This window comes from Cucurbita pepo, chromosome LG18 (assembly GCF_002806865.2).
Source record: "Cucurbita pepo subsp. pepo cultivar mu-cu-16 chromosome LG18, ASM280686v2, whole genome shotgun sequence".
In the NCBI taxonomy this organism is placed as follows: domain Eukaryota; kingdom Viridiplantae; phylum Streptophyta; class Magnoliopsida; order Cucurbitales; family Cucurbitaceae; genus Cucurbita; species Cucurbita pepo.
In genome coordinates, this window is record NC_036655.1 from 7,328,068 (window position 1) to 7,348,091 (window position 20,024).

Sequence of the window (20,024 nt, forward strand, 5' to 3'; positions counted from 1 at the left end):
GCGTCCCTTTAATTTGCTATTCTTGATAATAATTTCGAATATTTTATATATTTTTGTAGTGATTTTCAATGCAATAAATAGTTATTCAGATTCTCTGTTCGGATAGACGGAGAAACTGGAAGCCGATTACAGGCTTACACCCGCGCAATTTGGTTCTGATCATCTTCTCCGTCTGATTTCAATTCAACGGCTTCGATCCTAAGATCGATCTTTATTTTAAGCATTTCTTTTAATATCCGCCTCGATTGTCTTCTCAAACTATTCACCTGGTCAAGGTTTTACAGAGAAATTCAATGATCTTCTTGTTCATTTATTATTATTTTCATCTCTGACCTGCAAGCCCATTTTGGCTGTTCTAATTTATTCTTTACGATCTTCGAGTTTCTGTTCATCAATCTCTACTATTTATCCTTCTGCAGCTGTTCAATTCAGGAATTTTGGTCAATACTGTCTTCTCCGAAGGAGGGATACCATTTTTGTTTGGTTCCAGTTTGGGTTAGTCGAAACTTCTTCGGCATCTCTGTTCATCGATGATCGAAGCTGCGGTCGTTTGATTGTTCAATTTCTCTGTAGAGGCACGGAGACGTATATCCGAGGTACGAAGTTTGAGAAGTTTTATGTTTCTTTTCACTTTTTTCGCGTTCAATTTATCTGAAATGTGACGGAAAATCACTTGATCAACGATGTGTGAGGAAGTAATGCATGATTTTATCGTATGCCAAGCTTTAAGGACAATGCGTCTCGCCATTAGAAGTCAAACCTGATACAAATTTATGAATGAAATGTAATACGAACCTTAAGAACACCTAGTTGGACGGTCTCCGCGACTTTCTAACAATTGCAGTAACACGCTATTAATTTTTGCTCATATTTAATAGGCAGCAAAAACCATTGGAAAGGTATAATAAACCAAAATCTTAGGTCTTAGTATAGTTGTGAAGTGCTTGACCCGTTCCAAATTCTGTGAAAGTGCTGCATTTCAGTTCTGCTATTTCTGATTGTTTATGTAACAGAAACGGATTTAAAAGGCTTGTCATCGGTATCATCCTTGTTCCTTTCTTGGAAGGCTGAGTTTTTCTCTTCTGCTGGCAACATGGGGTGCTATCCTAGCAAGGACGCAGATTCAAAGGCCAGCCGAGTTGCGCGATGGCAAGCTACTGGCATAGTGGCTTTGCGAGACTCAAAGTTGAAGGTTATCTTTGTTATTATTTTTCTATATGAATTTTATGTTATTCTTTTGCTGGGTTTGGCATCTTTTTATGCATATTCTATTTGAATTCGAGTCATCCATCGAATGGATACATGGCTTTCTTTGTAGGAGGTTATAGGTTACTATTGACTGTTTTTAAGATTTATTTTGCTCTATTACGACCATGTGCTTATTTCATAGTTATTTTTGTGTGACTCAATGTGGTGGAGCAGGTGAATTAGGAATGTACATAGCTAATGGAATCGTTCGAAATTATGAATTAGATTTTTCAGTTAGGAAGAAATCTCATCAAAGGAGTAAAATATATCTTACAAAACCGACGTACTAGGGGATTCCAAATAGTTCTTCCTGTTGGGACAATCAAAGAAAGATTACAGTTGCAAGTCCTGTATATGCATGTTCTTTTTGTTTGTATTTTTCAGAAAGATATTGACAAAGGTACCTTAATGCTCAACAGATAGGAGCCTGTAAATAGGGTCAAATAGGGTCATCTGGAAATTTTAGCCATATGTGGACCCTTGCTTTTCAATAACTTTTGACTATATTGATATTGATGGTATTTGGAGTGTTTGGATCCAGCTTTCGCTGCATAGAACAATTAGTCATTCTGAAAAGTACTATATGAATTGATGAATTCCAATAACTCGTGTCATTCTTTGGAAATGCTCGCACCATAGTCAGTTTTATTGGCCATATACTCACACATCTACTGATGTTGGAACAGACATTTCCTGATGAAGTTCTTGACCTGGACAGATCTGTCCGCACCCTTGATGTAACAAACAATAAAATAGGTGTGTCTTGCACTCTCCTTTCTTATGACTTCATGGTCGTGGTCACAATTATGCTTGAAAAGCTATTTTCTGACTGTAATCATCCTTGCATCTATTATCTAATTAAAATTGGCGGTAATGAGACTACTAATTACCAATGAATAAGAATTTCAATACTTGTATTAACTTATCTCTTCTAACTATTTTGCAGTTGATATTCCTATGGAAGTCTGCAAATTAACAAACATGCAGCGTCTGGTAAGGATTGTATTTCATTATTGCTCATCTGATGCATTATTGTTTTGCAAAAAAATTCATCAAAACACATATTTGTAGAGCTTGGTACTTCGCTCTCACTAGTTGAACATGGCATATAGAACCTTTGAATCCTCTCTTTCCTTTATCTTTTAGATTTATAAAATTGATTAGAAGTAGAAATAACAATTAAGATACTTTATCTCACATTTTTCATTTTCCTTTTCAGATATTGGCAGATAACCTTATTGAGCGTTTACCAATGAATTTGGGGAAGCTCCAATCTCTAAAAGTTATGATACTTGATGGAAATCACATTACCACATTACCCGATGAATGTAATTTTCTTATCTAATTTAACAAGAGATTAAAAAGGAATGCAAGAAGCGATAAACTTTTCTGCCCCACACTACTGCAACTTCTGTTAGTCTTTGTTACAAACTTCTGTAATACATTCCTAATGAATGTCAGTTCTTGTGTGTAGTGGGTCAGCTAGTAAGGCTTGAACGTTTAACTGTCTCCCGAAATTTGCTATCATCCTTACCTGAAACCATTGGAAGCTTGCGGAATGTAAGTGAATTTTATTCTCAGCATTTTAACTGATATACCTCCTCTGTAATCTTTTATTTGGTTGCATTTGCAGAGCACTTCAAGTTATGCTGTTTCTAACATTGAATCAAAGTATTGGATTAGTAACCTCTTTGTAGATCTAACAAGGTTCTACTCATGAGATTAATCTTTTGTTTTTGTGGGAAATGACACGCCCTTAACATGGGGTGAGACTGGGCAAAGTTTAATTATCTATCCAGGGGAAGCACTTCTATTGAAGCGTAATTCCCGAAGACCTTGAGATCTTGAAAGCCTCAACATCATAACACTTGTATTTATAGTGACGTTAACAGTAAACTTCATTGCATGTGGACCGAAATTGATGCTAGTGTCTATCAAAATTCAATTAGGAAGATAATGCTCTGAACTTTTTTTAAATGATATAATTCCACATTTAACCTTTTATTTTGATGTGGTAAAACTTGCGGATCATCAACTTTCAGGACTAATGCGTGGTTTGATGATGCAGTTATTGCTTATCAATGTATCAAACAACAAGTTAATGTCACTCCCAGAATCAGTAGGAAGTTGCTTCTCCCTTGAAGAATTGCAAGCGAATGGTACATGAAATTCTTGCCTGTCTTTTTACCAGGCAATGCCTATATACTACTTTGACAGTTATTTGGCAGAATGAATGATATGGAACTTTTAACATTTGCTCCCTTCTAGACGTGCAAAGATTTTATTAATTGAACAAATTATTGTTAGCTGGCCTCCTGCTACACTTTGGAGAATTATTCCAAGAAATTAGTGTATGACCGGCCATGTTCCGGCTTAGTTTTCTTTTTATGATTGCATGTTTGGAGACCTATAAGGTGTCCCCTAACTTGTAGTTTTGTAGCAAGGAATTAGGATTCTATTCAATGATCTGTTTACATTTGAACAAATTTTCAGACAATCTCATGGAAGGCCTTCCCTCCTCTTTGTGCAATCTGATTCACTTGAAGTCGTTGTGTTTAGACAATAACAATATCGGCCAGGTAGACTTTTTAAACTATTCGTCCATGATTTAACATCCTAAATTTACAGTTCTGATTGTAGTCGTGACCAAGTTGCTATTTAACATAAAATGAATATCTCCTTGAGTTTTTGAGATGTATCTGGAGGATTTTAGTCCTTGCTAGATATATTGAATTTTAGTCCATAACTTGCTAACCTGGAATTGAAATCCATATGCCGAGGATCTTGATTGTTGAGTTGAACGTAATGAGGAAAAACTAGTTCCTTAGATTGGAGATCTGTCGCTTGGTAGACTTATCCTCCAAATTTCTCATTACTGATAATCCAAGATCCATTTGCACAGCCGACTGATATATTGTCTGTTGCTACAAAATTGGGTCCCAAATTTGCATGCACAAAGTGCTCTTTCTCTACAATTTGGGCATAGTAGCCTTAGTAATTAGTGTTTCATCTAGCATAAATATATTTGATCTGTGGTATTGTATTTCTATTTCAGTTACCGTCAAACCTGTTGAAAGATTGCAAAGCATTGCAGAAGGTATCTTTGCATGGTAATCCAATTTTAATGGATCAATTTCAGCAGGTGTGGTCTACTTCTTAATCGCACTTCGTCATAATGAACCTTATTCAGAAAATAAGAGGAATATGCTTATTTATTAATATTGCTTGTTTCTCCCATGGACTGCCAGATGGAAGGATTCGAGGATTTTGAAGCAAGGAGAAAAAAGAAAATTGACAAACAAATTGATTCCAATGTCATGATTAGTTCCAAGGGCCTCGATGAGGGTGTCGACCTATAAAAACCATTGCACTGGCTTTATAAACAATTTGTAAGTTTCTCAACCTTTTGTATGAACACTTCAAAAGATTTCATTCCAATATTTTGAACCATAAAGAAATTCAATCGCTCTTTGTATAGTGCTAGTAGTTAGTATAGTACTAGTAGTATGTTGTAACAGTTCAAGCTGACCGATAGTAGATATTGTTCTCTTTGGACTTTTTCTTTTGAATTTCCCCTCAAGGTTTTTATAACGCATTTGCTAGGGGGAGATTTCCACTCTCATAAAAATTGTTTTGTTTTCCTCTCCAACCGATGTGAGATCTCACAATCTACCATCTTTCAAGGCCCAGTGTCCTCGCTGGCACTCATTCCCTTATCCAATTGATGTAGGACTTCCCAATCCACCCCCTTCGGGGCCCAGCGTCCTTGCTGGCATACTGTCTCGTGTCCACCCTCTTTTGAGACTCAACCTCCTTGTTGGCACATCGTTCGGAACCTAACTCTGATACTATTTATAACAGACAAAGTCCGCCGCTAGCAGATATTGTCCTCTTTGAGATTTTTCTTTGGGGATTTCCCTTTTGGACTTCCCCTCAAGGTTTTAAAACACGTTTGCTAAAGAGAGGTCTCCACACCCTTATAAAGAATGTTTTGTTCTCCTCTACAACCGATGTAGGGTCTCACATATACTGTAGCTATTGGTCTTTTAAAATGGCACGTAGAAATATATCGACTTGTTCCCTGCCTTCTCTTTTGCTACATCTGTCCTCTGAACTTGCTCATTTCAACTTTGACTGCTTCTGGACAGATTCATGGAGATGGGTTGCTTGTTTACTTGTTGGTTGGTTGCCGTAAATTCAAAATGGTGAAAGAATCTTGAGATGGTGACTTCAGACTGGAACTGGGACTATTGTGCAGTGTTTTTGCAGAATAAAATTTACACAGGACAGGACACCAACGCCAGCACAGTGGCATGTATAAAATCATAAGCCTTTCTATCTGTTTTTTTTTATTTAGATGCCTGATCATTGAGCAGCCTTGTATAAATTTGAAATCCAAATCTCAATACTATTTTGGGCCCAGGCCCAATGCGATATATTTACTCGAATTATTTTTCTTCGTACAATACATTATTTAGTTTAAAATAATAATAACAATAACAATTGCATGTGATTTAAAAATTAAAAAAATAAAATAAAAAATTTCATTGTCTTCTTATTCGCATAATTCTTTAAAATTATTAGTCTAATTTCAATGCGAATTATTGCTTTTCCGAATTGTTAATTTTAACTGATTTTTCTTTTTCAAATAAATACAAAATATTGAAATTGTAAATATCTGGATACAGTTTTCTCTCTTTTCTGTGGGTGTTACGATACAGTGGGTGAGAATTAATCATTTATTGTTAAGACTTTTGACGAATCTTTTTACGTCACTTTAAACTTTTCACAATAATGCCAAGCTTACTTTTTCATTTTTTCATTATTTATTTATTTTATGTACGATAAGTTAAAACCCATTGACCGAGATAGTGGTTTTTTCTATGAGTTGTGATGGGAATAGAGAAGAAGTTTTGATGCTCGGACCGTGAAAAATATTGAAAATAATTTTAGGATACGACATTGTTTATAGTCTAACTAATTAAAATATATGTCGATAGCTAGATAGTCAATTTTTCAATATAGACGTAGGAAATAAGTTAACGGCATATTAATCATTAAGTCGTGTAAGAAAAAAAAAAACGAATTTGTCATATAACTCAACAAAATTTATGTAATTTAAACTATCTAATATAAACACTACATTACCAAACAGTTAAACCTTTAAAGTGGCCCAAGACCAAAATTAATTAATTTAACCAAAATAAACTATCAAATCTATAATACAAAATTTATTTTATTTTAATAGAAGTAGTGGAATAAATAAAGGCACAAACTAATCATTATTAGGGGTAGGACTGGTATTTTAAAATCAATCACATGACAAATTAATAAAAAAATGATCATCAACCACCTCATTACCACCTCTCTCAATCTAGCATATATATATATATATATATATATATATATATATATATAACCATATAGTAATAGTCCCTTGAATATTTTGGTAATTTGTGGCAATTGAATGATAATAAAATTCTTAGAAAGAAAAACAAATAATTTAATACGGCCATTATTGCTCGTAGTTTAATATATTTATTTATTTCGTATATAACAATTAAAAAACTAAATTAATAATTGTAATTTATAAAATTAGTATTGAAAAGATTTAATTTACATTTTAGAAGAAAGTTTGTCACTTAGGGCCTTGAAGGATGCCACGTGTCGAGGATCCGTGAGGTTGGATTAAAATCCAAATCACTACCACGTTGTGCGATTGTATTTCACATATATAGCGATTTCATCCACGTTCAAGAGCCCCTAACAAAGCAGGGGCTTTATCCGTAATTCCATAAAGATTCGCGCCCCTTTTAGTTATATTCGATTTTTCGGATAACCTTCTTCAAAGAAAAACCAAACCCTAGTTTAGGTCATCGTCCATCGCCGCCGCCTCTTTCAATTCCCACCTTTTTATCCTTTTTTCGCTTCATCCGTCTCTATCCAACGCCTCGATCAGTTTTTCGTTATTAGATCTGGTTTTGTTTCGTCTTCCTCTACACATCGATCCCTATTTTTTCCGTTTCCGTCTTCTTTTTACGTTTCTCACCGTAGGTTTTCATCAAAGCACCGATCCTCGTGGTTAATCGGAGATCTGTCATCTCCGATTCTGGTTTTGGTTTTGTTTGTTTGTTTGTTTTTTTTTTTTTTTTTTTTTTTTTTTTTTTTTTTTTTTTTTTTTTTTTTTTTTTTTTTTTTTTTTTTTTTTTTTTTTTTTTTTTTTTTTTTTTTTNNTTTTGATTTTTTTAAAATTGTAAAATATTTTTTATCACCTGAGTGTCTTAGATCTGGAATTTTTTCGTTCTTCGTTTGGAGTCGTTTATTCCATCAATTTACCGGAAATCGCTGTTCCCGATTTGCTTGATTTCGCGCTTCCGGTGGATAAGCGAAATTTAGGGTTAGGGTTTCTGTGTATTAGGGATTTTATTTTATTTTGACCAAATTAAATTGGGGGTAATTCAAATTTCTCGGAATAACCGCAATTCTTCGGCCAATTACTGTATACCCGAGCTCCGTTTTTCCGATTTGTCTATTGCTTCGTTGGTTCGACGACTGTTCTGAGGTACAAAGCTAATAGCTCTTAATTTTTAGGGTTTCGGTTTTGATGTTTAATCGATGAATATATCTAACTATAATTTTTAATTTATTTCTCATCGTTCTTCAATTTTTGTCTTTTTAATAAAGCCAAGTCGGCCCCCCCTTTTTTAACGGCACATATTTACATTTATGTCCTTTCCCTTAGAATACTCTAAAACACGACCGAGTATTAAAGCAGGGCGTTGTTATATTGTGTTGGCATTGCTAGAAGGCTGGAACTAAACATTTGAAGTATTGATTACAGGATATTCTCACTATCACCAGTTTCCTCTAATTAATGATTGACTTCGAAAATATGGTCTCTTTCGGGTCTCGTGTTTCTTCGAGAATGCTTTTGAAGAATATTCTTTCCTTCGTATGTAGCATAAGACTAGCTAACCAAGCATGTTAGACACTCTTGTTTCTTATAAAGGGTCAAGTTTTCGTATTCTAGTCGTGGGATTGGCATGTCTTGTTTTAGAATTGACTTCAACATGCATGGGTCACTTCTCTTTAACTGATTATATGTTGTTTTGACTAAGCCCCTTCCTATTGTTATTCCTTCTCACCAAGAGGTTAATTTGTTTCGTTGATTCTAGAATGGAACATACTATTATCAATAGGATATGTTTGGAAGAGTGTGTCATACACACACATGCACCCCCGTCGTGATAGAGGATTGAAGGAGAGACTTCGAGGATTCTCTCTAAGAGATTTAACAAAGAGAAATTGTCTAATTCTACTAGTCTATGAATTTTTCCTGACCAATTACTCTATTTGAAGATTGACTGGTTATCTACTATATTTGGGAATTAAAAATGCTTTTGTTGGGAAGCATCAAAAGTATTTGATTAAGATCCTTTCAAGATTTGAGCATTGATTTTCCCTAGAATGCTTTTGGTTAAAAGAAATTGGGGAAGTGTGGAAGATACTGTGTTCTGCCCTTCTTACTTTATGATTGAAGTAATATTTGTTGTTCATGTTGGCTCGATCTGTTTCTTGATTTGTCGATGGGAGTTCTGAAATGTTTTTTCAATTATTTTTTTCCTCCTCAGATCACAATCGGTGCAGCTTTTAAAATGGTACAGAATCAGCCGTTTGATGATGGGGAATCAATGGAGATCTCTTCCAAGCACTTGAAACAAGTGGTTGAACAGAGTAACCAAATACTGTCATTTTCAGAATCTGTGATCCCTGAAGATACTCTACAGTATCATTATGCTCTAGGTGCGAGTTTGGCCATAATTATTATGTTGAAGTTTTTAACAGGGGTCTTAGACCAGTAGTTTGTAAAATTTGCTATCTTGCAGGATGGTAACATGGCAACTGCAGATTTTGTATTTCCATGATAATTGCTTCACTAAGATTAGCTGCAAAAGAGATTTTATGTGATTGTTTTCTATTTTGAGCTGTCTGAATAACTCTCATGGAAATTTCATTTTCCGTTGTCATTGTTAGGGGATGAATCTCAAAAGAATGACACAGAAATTGACGAAAAACATTCAAGTGCAGTTTTCTTAGAGCCGCACGGAAGTGACTTCGATACTAGCATTCCTGGCTGCATATCCTTCTCCTCTGGCGCGAACAACAGCAAGGCCCCTGAAGAGGGGTCCCCATCTAAATCTCCTCGACATTATTCTATTTCCTCAGATTTTTTTAACCCTGTAAATCATCAGCGAAGAATATTGACGTACTGTGAAGAAATATATTCTTTACTATTGGACCACCCTCCTCAAAAATCTGTTTCTATTGGTCCTGATCATCAAGCTATTGTACCACCTTGGAGATCACGGGATGTGGAGGTTATGTCATATGTGTCTGGATCAGATTCAAAGTCTTATCTTACAGGCGACGAATACGAGAAGAGGTTGATTGGCACCTGTGTTATTCCAATGCCGGATGTGGATTCACCCATCAGTTGTAGTCAAGAATTTGGGAGTGGAAGAGCAGCTTGCAGCTGTGAGGATGGTGGGTCCGTGGGATGTGTTAATATGCACATTGCAGAAGCAAGAGAGCAGCTTAAAAGTTCTATTGGACAAGAGAGATTTGTGGAGCTAGGGTTTACTGAAATGGGAGAGCAAGTAGCACAGAAATGGAGTGAAGAAGAAGAACGATTGTTTTATGAGGTTGTCTTTTCTAATCCAGTTTCAGTGGGAAAAAACTTCTGGGGTGATCTTTCGGTCGTGTTTGCTTCCAAATCTAAAAAGGAGATTGTTAGCTATTACTTCAACGTCTTTATGCTTCGGAGACGAGCAGAGCAGAATAGATGTGACTCATTAAACATTGATAGTGACAATGATGAGTGGCAAGGAACTGATGATTATGGTGATAATGAACCTGGAATGACAGAAGAAGATGATGATTCTGTTGTTGAATCACCACTACATGATGTTGGATCTGGTTTTAATCGTGGCAGGGAAGATGATTTGCAAGAGTACGACGAGGATATCGCTGATGAAAGATTTGATGATGATGAAAGTGGGGGAATTGGCAATTGTTTTAATAATTGCGGTTCCACTCCAACGCTTCCGAACAAAATTCCCTGCGACGAAAGGGGAGAACACGAAGTGCAAGATGATTCTTGCACGTCATCTGACACATGTCCTACAACTCAAGCACTTCCAGCCAAGACGGAGCATTGTGATCAATGGCTGGGTAGTTTTACGGGGCCAAACAATAGTGTTGGACTTGGACATGAGCCGTCAACAGTTCAGGAGCATTGTGATGCTAAGGTGTGGGACGTTGGATACTTGACTTGTTCGAAAAGTGAAGTTGACTTCTTACCAACTAGCAGTATGATAGAAGAAGTCTTTGGAGATGATTCGAGTCATTACAAGGCAATGGATGGAAAGAACTTGAGTTAGTTGCAGCCTGAGCTATCGTCATCATGAATGGTAAATTGGAATGGGAAAAAAAAAATTCCTTCTTTTTACCATCATGGGGTGAATCACCCAAAAATTTTCTCCTGCATATAAGTAGCGGTAGGGAGAGTTGCAATTTTTCTTTCTCATCAAGCTATAAGATGGACAGCTAGCTACCTTCCCTGTAAGGAGATGATATACTTGAAACACAATTGGTTTCCCTTCAAGATATCGTCGCTTGATCATAAATGAAAAGTAATGGACTCATGTTACCTCATGTGCAGAAGAAAAAGTGAGTTTTTGCTCATCCATTTTTTTATTAGCTCATTATCTGTATATAGCCGTGAACATGAATAATTGATACATAATGGTTAAAATATGTTGAAATTGCTTCGGGGACGTGTTTACCTAATAAACTAAGTTGTCAAGTATTATAGCAGGGGGCCTGTTGTTCATGTATTCATATTTGTCCTTTCCTCCTTAAATGATCCGACTGCAAAGGATCCAGTTCTGTGTAGATCATTGGCTCTTAGTGAACCAACCGTAATCATTTGCTTTCATTGAATCTGCATCTATGTTGTTTTTATCACCTATCTTGACTCTTCTTTTGGAACCCGTATTTCTTTTAGTGCCGAAAGTGACAGCAAACTATTTCATATTGGTTTGTGCATCATGTTAGTGCCATAAAGTTTCACAAAAGTTGTGCATAATTCATTATCTGTCATTGTTGGTTTCCGAGTGACTTGAATTTGCTTTATGAGTGGTTTATTTGCACTAAATATAGAAAAAACCCAAACCCAATGTGGATTTTTCCAAAGCATTTTTGGGAATCTAGAGGGAAAAAGCTGGGGTTATGGGTTTGGGTGGTGAAAAATAGGAGTCAAAGAGGTTGGGAAAGCAGCATAAAGGCAGTGGCAGGGAGCATCTTATCCTCCATTCTTGTTGATATGTAACAGCTAGGCTTTGTTAGAGAGACAGCGATTGCCCAGTCTTTGCTCTATAAAGGGTTCCACTTTTTTAAATTTGAGCCATCACTTTTTTTGGAGCTCCCCTCACTTCCAAGTCAAGTCCTTCCAGACATTAGCCCGCACCATATGCAAAAGATCCACATTATCATATCATCTTCTTCTTCATACGTGCTTCCAACTATCCCAATTCTCTTTTCTATCTTTTTTAAATCTCTGTAGCCTTCGGTCAAACTAATCACAATTTGTATTTGATAACCCGTACGAATCTCCCTAAAAAAATTTAAAAAGGGGCATCCCCGTGTCCCGTATCGATCCGTCCTATTCCTCTGTCTCCCTTCAACAAGCTTAGTTTATAGAAATCATCACCATTTGTTATCATTTTCCTTACAGCAGCAGAGAATCAAACTGGATTGGATGTGGTTGGCGAACAATGCACATGTTGCTTAAGATTAAACATAGACTATAGTTTATTTTATTCCAAAAGAAAGTTCGCGTAGTTATATTATATATTGTGGTGAATTGAAATGAATAGTTTGTGTCTGTCTGACACATTGTGGAGGAAAAAACAAAGGAGAAAATGGAAGGCAATTACAGACAGGTCACAGCTAAAAACCGTACCAAAGTGCTGGGAAGAAGGGAACAACCAAATGGAAGGTGCCCCTTAATCATAGTTCACATGTGATTAGCAATCCTAATCAATACATTTACCCTTTCCTTTCCCATTCATTAGCTTTGTGTTTAATCACCAACTTTGGCCGGCACCGCACCTCCTCTCTCCTTGGTTTGTTCTCCTTCTCTTTCCTTTCCTTTTTCTTTTGTGAAGAATCAATCAGTAAGATCCCATCAACCGAGAGGGAAACGAAGCATTTCTTATAATGGTGTGTAAACCTCCCAACAATTGACGACGAAAGATCGAAAGTGGCAGTGGGGTACGAAGGAAAAAGAAAAGAATGGGGCGGAAAATGAAGAAAGAAAGTAGAAAAGAATAAGGAGCAGATGAAAGTGGTAGATGTGGGAAATTCCTTAAGGAAGGAATAGTTTTTGAGTATGGCAGTTAGGTTTTGAGTAGGTTCCTCAACCATCATGGCCCCATGGGGATGATCGCCTTCACCAATCTCAGCCGTCAGATTTGGGGAAGCGTAGAACTCTCACTTAAATACACGTGCTGCTTTCTCTTCTCATCCATCTCTTGCATGGATTTCTCCTCTAAATATAGTCAAGCTTACACTCTAAAACAGACACACAAGCTCTCACAACACAACCTTCCTTACTTCATTTCCTTTGCTTTCTTCGTGTACCTATTATTAGTATCACAGGTTACTCATCACACCCAATTCCTTTAAACCTCTCTTACCTTCTTCTTTCTTCTTCAACAACTCTAAAGGGAAGGTTAGTAGATACAGATGTTTACTGGGTCTTCTTCTTTTCCACTTTTCATGCTTCGGATCTTGTTCTTGCTCCTCAATTCTTCAATTTCTGAGGTGGGTTCATTGATCTGTTCCTGTTTCAGCTAGGATTTTCTATGATCTGGGTTCTGTTTGTTTTTCTGTTTTCATTGGATCTTGTTTTTAGTGTTGAGAGATCAGGAACTGCCGCATCAATTCGAGCTCTTGGATTGATTTTGTTTCTTGTAAATGGAAGCTAATCTAGCCTCAAGACATGTTTGCAAGCTCTGTAATAAGAGCTTTGCTTGTGGGAGATCCTTGGGAGGGCATATGAGGTCTCATTTGACCAATAACTTAGTTGATTCTGATGAGAAACATAGCAGAACAAGCCTTCAATTTGCTGATTTCAGTGCTGGAAGCGTATCAAACATGGAGGAGGAGGAGGAGGTAGATTTGGAAGGTGGAAATCTAGCTGGGTTTGGTTATGGTCTTAGAAAGAATCCCAAAAAGACTCAGAAACTTGAGTTTTTAAGTGAAGAATCTTCACTCCAAGACAAGTTCTGCAGGGAATGTGGTAAAGGGTTTCAATCATGGAAGGCTCTGTTTGGTCACATGAAATGCCATTCTGAAAGAGTTGTTTCCAGTAGTCAAGAGCTGGAAGAACCAGATTCCCATATCACTGATGCTAAACAGAAGCTGGTGATGGATATCCAATCTGATAATGAAATTGAAGCTCCTAACAACAAGAGAAAGAGATCAAGAAGAAGAAGAACAGCCCAAATGGGCACGGAAAATTCAACGACCTCCTTCTCTTTTGCCACTGATTCCTCTGTTTTTGAAATCCAGCAAGAACAAGAAGTTGCCATCTCCTTGATGTTGCTTTCCATGGACGTGGGGAATTGGGTTGGCTTCAATTCTCCAGTTGAGTCCTCAGATAACAATTCAAAGTTTCTTGATACCCCATCTGCCGTTGAGAGGAAAACCTCTGTTTCCAATAAACTCAAGGTGAAGAAAATGGAGTCTGAAGTGAAGAAACCAGAGCAAAGTTGTTCTGCGTTTATGAACAAGGGAAAGATGATAGATCAAAGAGGTGGATCTAAATCTTTCCCCCCAAAAAATGACCAAAACCAAGCTAGATTCAGCTCTGATATGATCGCAAAATCCGGAAAGAAGACATTAGCAGAGTTTTGGGATTCAAAAATCTGCAAGAAACCCAAAAAGAGAAGCAAATTTGAGTGTGATATTTGCAATAAGATCTTCCACTCATATCAAGCACTTGGTGGGCATAGAGCAAGCCACAAGAAGCTAAAGGGTTGTTTCGTTGAGTCAGCCATGGAAGAATACGAAGAAGAAGAAATAGACAGCGAGCGCAGTGCAGAAATGGCGATTTCTGCATACCCAACAGCCGAAAACAAGCTTTCGAAAGGCCTCAACAATGGCGAAATGGGTTATCAGATTCCAAAAAAGAGCAGCAAACACAAATGCCCAATTTGCGAGAAAGTGTTCGCATCAGGTCAAGCACTTGGTGGGCATAAAAGATCTCATTTGATCAGTGGATTCAAAAACAGAGCAACAATTCAAATTCAAAAACAAGTCCCAGAAATCAGGAGGTTTCTGGACCTGAATCTTCCTCCTGAACCAGTCGAAATAGAAAACAAGAACCACAATTTAGCATCATTAAAGCACCCATGGTGGGCTGCAGCTAATGAACACAAGCACGAGGCTCTTGTGAATGTGGGATTTCATATCTAAATTGATAGAGACTTGAGAGATTGTATAGTGATCAATACTTTCTGGGTATCATTTCATTTCATTAATTCTTTTCATTTTGGTTGAAGATCTTGTTCTTGTTCTTCCTGTTCTTCCTGTTCTTCCTGTTCTTCTTGTTCTTGTGGTATAATAAAAAAGACAATTGGGTATCTGATCTCATTATTTTATCTTGGCATCAAAGAGAAATGAGTGATGCCTTGAAAAATGGGATTGGTATAAGAAAGCGATGAAGAGAGGATTAAAAGCAAGATTTAAGACGGCATGTGAGCTCAAAGTGGTTGTTTAGTCACCTACCCAAAACATCACAAACCCATCTCACTTTCTATACAAGTGCAAGTGGTGTTGCCATTAATATCATATACTATACTCTACTAAATGCCCCATTTTAATCTTTTTTTTAGAGAGATACAACTCCCACTCTACAAGAATAATTTCCTATTAACCTATAAATTTAACCCTTTTAACTTAGCCGAGACGTATTCAATTGGATAGATATGTCACATCAACTTCTCGTTACATGCGTCGGGTCTACTTATAATTCAACATTTAGGTTTGTGTTTATCCGATACTTGAAATTTTAATTTTGTCCTATAAGTCTTGTATTGTTTAATATTTTTTTAGAACTCACCGACCCACTAACACACAAAATTGAAAGCTTAAGACCCTCTGTTACTTTGCCTGTATTTGAATACGAGCTTTGTTCAACTGTGCCCACAAACCTATAAGCCCTCAAGGCAAGGCAAGGCAAAAAGTAAGAGATGCTATGACTTTCTTTGATCTTGAACTCACTCCCGGACATGCTTCTTTTGTGTGCATAATTATCTTTAGCAATGCTTGTTTAGTACTGAGCTCTTTGAGGGCCTTTCTTTATCTATTCACGCTAAAAGGTAGTGTGTAGAATTAGACACAAAGTGATCCTCAGATGTCGAAATCAGCTATGTTCGATCTTCGGTTGAAATGGTGACTCACCAGCGACATTAAACACAAAATTAAAGCAGAAAAGTGAATTTACCATTTTCCACTATTTATTTTCCCTAATTTCACTTAATATCCGATTTGAGATCACTATTTTTGTTTTGTAGTGTTTATTGTATTGTGATTGTCCATGAGAAATAAAAAAATTAATAAAATTTATCAAGTTTATTTTGCATTATTTATTTACGAGGATGTTATATTCTATTATATAACATGGGTATTTTGAAAATAAAAAAAAAATCAATATTTAATTTTTTAATGACATGAAAAAGTTAATAAGGTTTTTATTATGTTATTAATTTATTGAAATAAAAAAAATTAAAATAAATAGACTAAAATGGACGAGAGGGTGATTGTTTAAGCCCAAGGGAAGTTATGGCGGGAGGCCCAAGAATTTGGTGAGCTGAGCCCTTTGTGTTATCGGTTTCGTAGTCCACGATCCACGAACGCTATGCAAAATCTTCCCGGCGCGAGGCGAGGCGAGGCGAGGCGAGGCGAGGCGACGAGTTCCATCGCAATCTCCACCGTGTTGGAGAGACTTGAGAATCAGAAGTTGGGAGTTCTAATTCTGATCCTAAACTGAATTTCTGCTTCGTTTTTCCTTCTATTCCTCCGTCCTGATGTTCCATCAGCAGCAGCACCCTGCTCCTCCTCCTTCCTCTTCTTCTTCTTCTTCCGTGCCTTTTTATTTCCCTCCTCAGCCTCACATTGTGAATGGTAATCCTTCTTCTTTCGCTCATTTTCCTCAGCCTGTTTTACCCCCCGGAGTCGCTTCCGAGCCGGTCCTGCATCCTCCCGGCACCGAACCTTATTCCAATTCCGCCATATTAACCTCGACCTATGTTGGATTGGAGGGCCAACCGCAATTTTATGCTGACCCAACTGTTGCTTCTCATAATTGGGTCGTTCCGCAGTCTGACCCCGCTGGATTTGTGAGTGTTTTTTTCTTTTCTTGTTCCTTATTTATCTTGTTTCAATATTCTACGTGTCAATTTCCTTGTGTTTGGTGGTCTATCTTCTATTTAGTTTGGATTGTTTCAGGGTTTGTGGAGGCTGAGGTCCTTTTGTCTCTGTTATTTGATTCTTGTGTTCTTAGTGGGAAATTTGCGCGCACAAGACAGTGAATTGTTCTGCCGTATGAACTGGGTTCTCCCATCCCCACGCCATGGATTCCTTTTAAAATAAGCTTTGTTAGTAAGAAAGTGTGTGATACTAAATCATTTTGATGTTTCATTTTACATACTAAGTGGATGCTTTTGATATCTTTTTTCGAAGTACTTTTGAAAATTTAGTGTGAAAAGTGCTTTTTCGTGTTGATAAAAGTGATTTTGGCCATACCAATTCAATGTCTTTTCAAGCCTAGTCTATGTGATGATGTATCTTATTTATGCATATCATCTAAACTCTATTGCTTGAAAATTTTCTTAAGTTCTTTTGGGTCAGAGTCAAAAACTAAATTGAGCTTGGTCATGACTTAGACATCTGTCCTATGGTAATATGTTCAATTTTTCCATCCCCACGTTGTTTGAATTCAAAAAATTATTCTTAAACATAACATAAGTGATGATGGATCTTATTTTTGCGTCTACTATAAGCTCAATTGCATGAATGGAGATAACTTTTTTCTCACAACAAATTTTATGTGAGTGATGGCTTTATATTACAATCATCCTATGCATCAAGACTTCTCAGAAGTTCATGACGAAGATTTTTAAAAAAAAAAAATTTGTCTTTTTGTGTAGGCATTCATATCTTTGCTTGAGAATCAGATAGCTTCCACGAGTTCTAATTCTGTACTGGAAGGCAATTGGGCAACTCAATCCTTGGCACACAACGCAACTAGGACGAAACATGTGAAATCCAAGTTCACCCAGCCTGTGCGATGTGAAGTTTGCAAAATTAACTGCAACAGTAAAGATGTTTTTGATAAACATGTAATGGGGAAGAAACATAAGAAGAATTTGGAAGCACAAAACAGTTCCTTGACGGGAAGTACTTCCTCTGATAGGAACATATATATGCTAAACCAAACGGGCAGTGTCAGTGGTCAAGTGGCACAGGGGGCTCCGGATGTGCCTGCTGCTATTAAAGGTCTAAATACAAAGAAGCGAAAACTTACAGATAGCAGTACGAAAGCTGATTCTGCGAGGGTATGTACTGTATGCAACGTTGTTTGCAATAGTCAAGAGGTTTTTGATAAACATCTGAGTGGGAAAAAGCACGCAGCTCAGGTGAGTTACACTGGTGTTTTCGGCTAGTATAAACTGTGGTACTCTGGTCATCATTTGCATTTTCTTAGAGTTTTTTTCTTTCAATACCTGTTTACTTTTATTTATCCCTTGAATATAAATATGAATGCATTATCTAGTGGTAGAAAAAGCATGAAATAGAAATCATTGTCCATTTCCATGGGATTATTGGAAGGTTTGCTTTGTTTCTTTTGTGATCCTTATTTTTTAGACAAAAATGCAGTATTCTTCAATCAAACAACTTTCTATCCAGGGTTTTTTTTTCCAGATCTATAACATTGTCTTCCACTAGATAATTATTGATAGGATAAGCGTTAGTATATCGAAACAAAGGATTCAGAGAAGTATTTGGAAAAGCAAGGGGCGATGGGTATTGTTGAAAGTTTTTTGCCATATGTAAAAATAGATCCATATGTTGAATGGTACAAGGTGGTTGGGTTGTTTAATTTTAGTTTTTGTTCTTATTTCAATCTATTTATGTCTTTCTGGCTATTATTCACCACCTTGGCATATGTATAGGACACTTCTGTTGCATCCCTTTCATCATTGTAGTTGAAAGGTGTCTTCAATTAGGGGTCTTAGTTGTGAAACATCGTTCCTCTGTGCATCGAGTCAGCTCAGTGATGATGGTTGCTTCCTTAAGTGATCAAGACTACGTAGTTGTTTGGTGCATGGTACTCTACTGATCACAAATCTAATATGCTATACAATCAGAAGCTGCTGCTATTCTTCTAGTCATTGTCAAGTGAAAACCATGAGCTTTGGTGGGATTGGTTACTAAGTTAGAGCTGTTGCTTTCTGGTCATATATCTCTTTATTAAAACTTCAACTTTCCTGCTGAATAGGCTGTCTTAACATCCCAAAATCCCTATGCTGCTGCAATCCGGTCTCAATATGATGGCAGCTCGAAGAAGAAACCGAAAAAGAACAAGGTCGTTCAGTTTGCCTGGTGTGAGGTTTGCAAGATCAGCTGTAACAGCAATGAAATCTATGCCAAGCACCTATCAGGAAAGAAACACTTGAAGAACATAGAAAAAGCAGAAAAGGGATGGAGTGATGCAGGTGCTTCGAACGCTCTGCAATCGGCAACAGAGCCAATTATCGGGCCAACGGAAAACCCATCTACCAACAACCCAAGTAGTGATGATATACAGAAAACACAGAAGAGTTCAGCAGCTCAAACACCAGAAGATCTGGAGACGAAGAAACGCAAGATTGTGGAAAGTGGTACGGCTGCAGATTCTGTTAGAACCTGCAGCATTTGCAATGTGGTCTGCAATAGCCAGACAGTGTTTGATTCTCATCTGTCTGGCCAGAAACATGCTTCCATGATGAAGAAACAAGGTGTCTCTGGAATGTCAATGCTAGTTCCTCCTTTAGTAACTGCACTTCCTAACTAGTCTCGTCGGAAAAATCCATTCCGTTCTCGCACCAAATCACTGTGTATTTGTTTTCTGATGTTCCCATATGTTCTTCTCTGTGCTGTGTATTCTTCTACTCCGAGTTGTGGCGCTAAATCGTCGGTAGGGGGCCAGGGATATCATAGATTTCTAATTACAGACAGTGATTTTGCAGTTGTAAACTAAAGCATAGATCATGCTACTTGGAAATTATGACCAAGTCTCTAATTCCTTAAGAAATCATATTCGGTGAAACTTGATCTATCAATTATATATCTCCTTCCACTCTATCTTCTAGATGATTATACCCTCAACTTAAATTTCACCAATCACCTTCTTAAGCTTATGAAAGTTTTGTAAATATACAGTCTAGAACTGTAAACTTTGTTCAAATCAAGCTCCCGGATTATTGGATCGTTACGCTCGAACCTTAATTCTTGATACAAATGAATTATAATAAGAAATTATATTTGTATATTTTATGAAGTGGGTTAAATTTTAGGTAGTTTACTTTCATATTCTAATTTGGGTACACGTTTGGGGCATTCAAAAGTGTCGTCCTTTATATATTCCTAAAACCCTAAGCTGCCCA

The 20,024-nt window shown here is 37.0% G+C and overlaps 4 protein-coding genes across 5 annotated transcripts; all 4 read left to right on the forward strand.

Annotated features, from left to right (window-relative positions):
* The first annotated feature begins 53 nt into the window (after positions 1-53).
* LOC111779945 (plant intracellular Ras-group-related LRR protein 7) lies at positions 54-5,707 on the forward strand. Of its 2 annotated transcripts, none has more exons than XM_023660162.1 (12): positions 54-275; positions 420-596; positions 1,067-1,192; positions 1,935-2,004; positions 2,195-2,241; positions 2,468-2,576; positions 2,723-2,808; positions 3,317-3,407; positions 3,742-3,827; positions 4,304-4,390; positions 4,497-4,637; positions 5,397-5,707. In XM_023660162.1, exons 3-11 carry the CDS (start codon positions 1,094-1,096, stop codon positions 4,605-4,607), a joined length of 786 nt encoding a protein of 261 aa, XP_023515930.1. In that variant the 5' UTR covers positions 54-275; positions 420-596; positions 1,067-1,093; the 3' UTR covers positions 4,608-4,637; positions 5,397-5,707. The 2 variants fall into 2 exon arrangements, with proteins under 2 accessions (XP_023515930.1, XP_023515929.1); XM_023660161.1 differs by having other exon boundaries at positions 55-275; positions 1,014-1,192.
* A 1,734-nt stretch (positions 5,708-7,441) lies between these two features.
* On the forward strand, positions 7,442-11,125 carry LOC111780073. The gene is made up of 3 exons (XM_023660349.1): positions 7,442-7,810; positions 8,880-9,051; positions 9,283-11,125. The coding sequence occupies exons 2-3, from the start codon at positions 8,904-8,906 to the stop codon at positions 10,686-10,688; spliced, it is 1,554 nt and encodes a 517-aa protein (XP_023516117.1). The 5' UTR covers positions 7,442-7,810; positions 8,880-8,903; the 3' UTR covers positions 10,689-11,125.
* A 1,022-nt stretch (positions 11,126-12,147) lies between these two features.
* LOC111779579 (zinc finger protein ZAT4-like) lies at positions 12,148-14,877 on the forward strand. Its single transcript, XM_023659644.1, has 2 exons — positions 12,148-13,134; positions 13,226-14,877. Exon 2 carries the CDS (start codon positions 13,288-13,290, stop codon positions 14,788-14,790), a length of 1,503 nt encoding a protein of 500 aa, XP_023515412.1. The 5' UTR covers positions 12,148-13,134; positions 13,226-13,287; the 3' UTR covers positions 14,791-14,877.
* A 1,330-nt stretch (positions 14,878-16,207) lies between these two features.
* Positions 16,208-19,700, forward strand: LOC111780652 (zinc finger protein 346-like). Its single transcript, XM_023661116.1, has 3 exons — positions 16,208-16,715; positions 17,526-18,014; positions 18,878-19,700. Exons 1-3 carry the CDS (start codon positions 16,404-16,406, stop codon positions 19,430-19,432), a joined length of 1,356 nt encoding a protein of 451 aa, XP_023516884.1. The 5' UTR covers positions 16,208-16,403; the 3' UTR covers positions 19,433-19,700.
* Positions 19,701-20,024: the final 324 nt, after the last annotated feature.

Coding starts and splice junctions, on each gene's coding strand:
- LOC111779945 (XM_023660162.1), top strand. CDS start 1,094: ATGGGGTGCTATCCTAGCAAGGACGCAGATTCAAAGGCCAGCCGAGTT. Junction 2,005..2,194: donor TGTAACAAACAATAAAATAG/GTGTGTCTTGCA, acceptor ACTATTTTGCAG/TTGATATTCCTATGGAAGTC. Junction 2,242..2,467: donor TAACAAACATGCAGCGTCTG/GTAAGGATTGTA, acceptor TTTCCTTTTCAG/ATATTGGCAGATAACCTTAT.
- LOC111780073 (XM_023660349.1), top strand. CDS start 8,904: ATGGTACAGAATCAGCCGTTTGATGATGGGGAATCAATGGAGATCTCT. Junction 9,052..9,282: donor ACAGTATCATTATGCTCTAG/GTGCGAGTTTGG, acceptor TGTCATTGTTAG/GGGATGAATCTCAAAAGAAT.
- LOC111779579 (XM_023659644.1), top strand. CDS start 13,288: ATGGAAGCTAATCTAGCCTCAAGACATGTTTGCAAGCTCTGTAATAAG.
- LOC111780652 (XM_023661116.1), top strand. CDS start 16,404: ATGTTCCATCAGCAGCAGCACCCTGCTCCTCCTCCTTCCTCTTCTTCT. Junction 16,716..17,525: donor AGTCTGACCCCGCTGGATTT/GTGAGTGTTTTT, acceptor CTTTTTGTGTAG/GCATTCATATCTTTGCTTGA. Junction 18,015..18,877: donor GGAAAAAGCACGCAGCTCAG/GTGAGTTACACT, acceptor CCTGCTGAATAG/GCTGTCTTAACATCCCAAAA.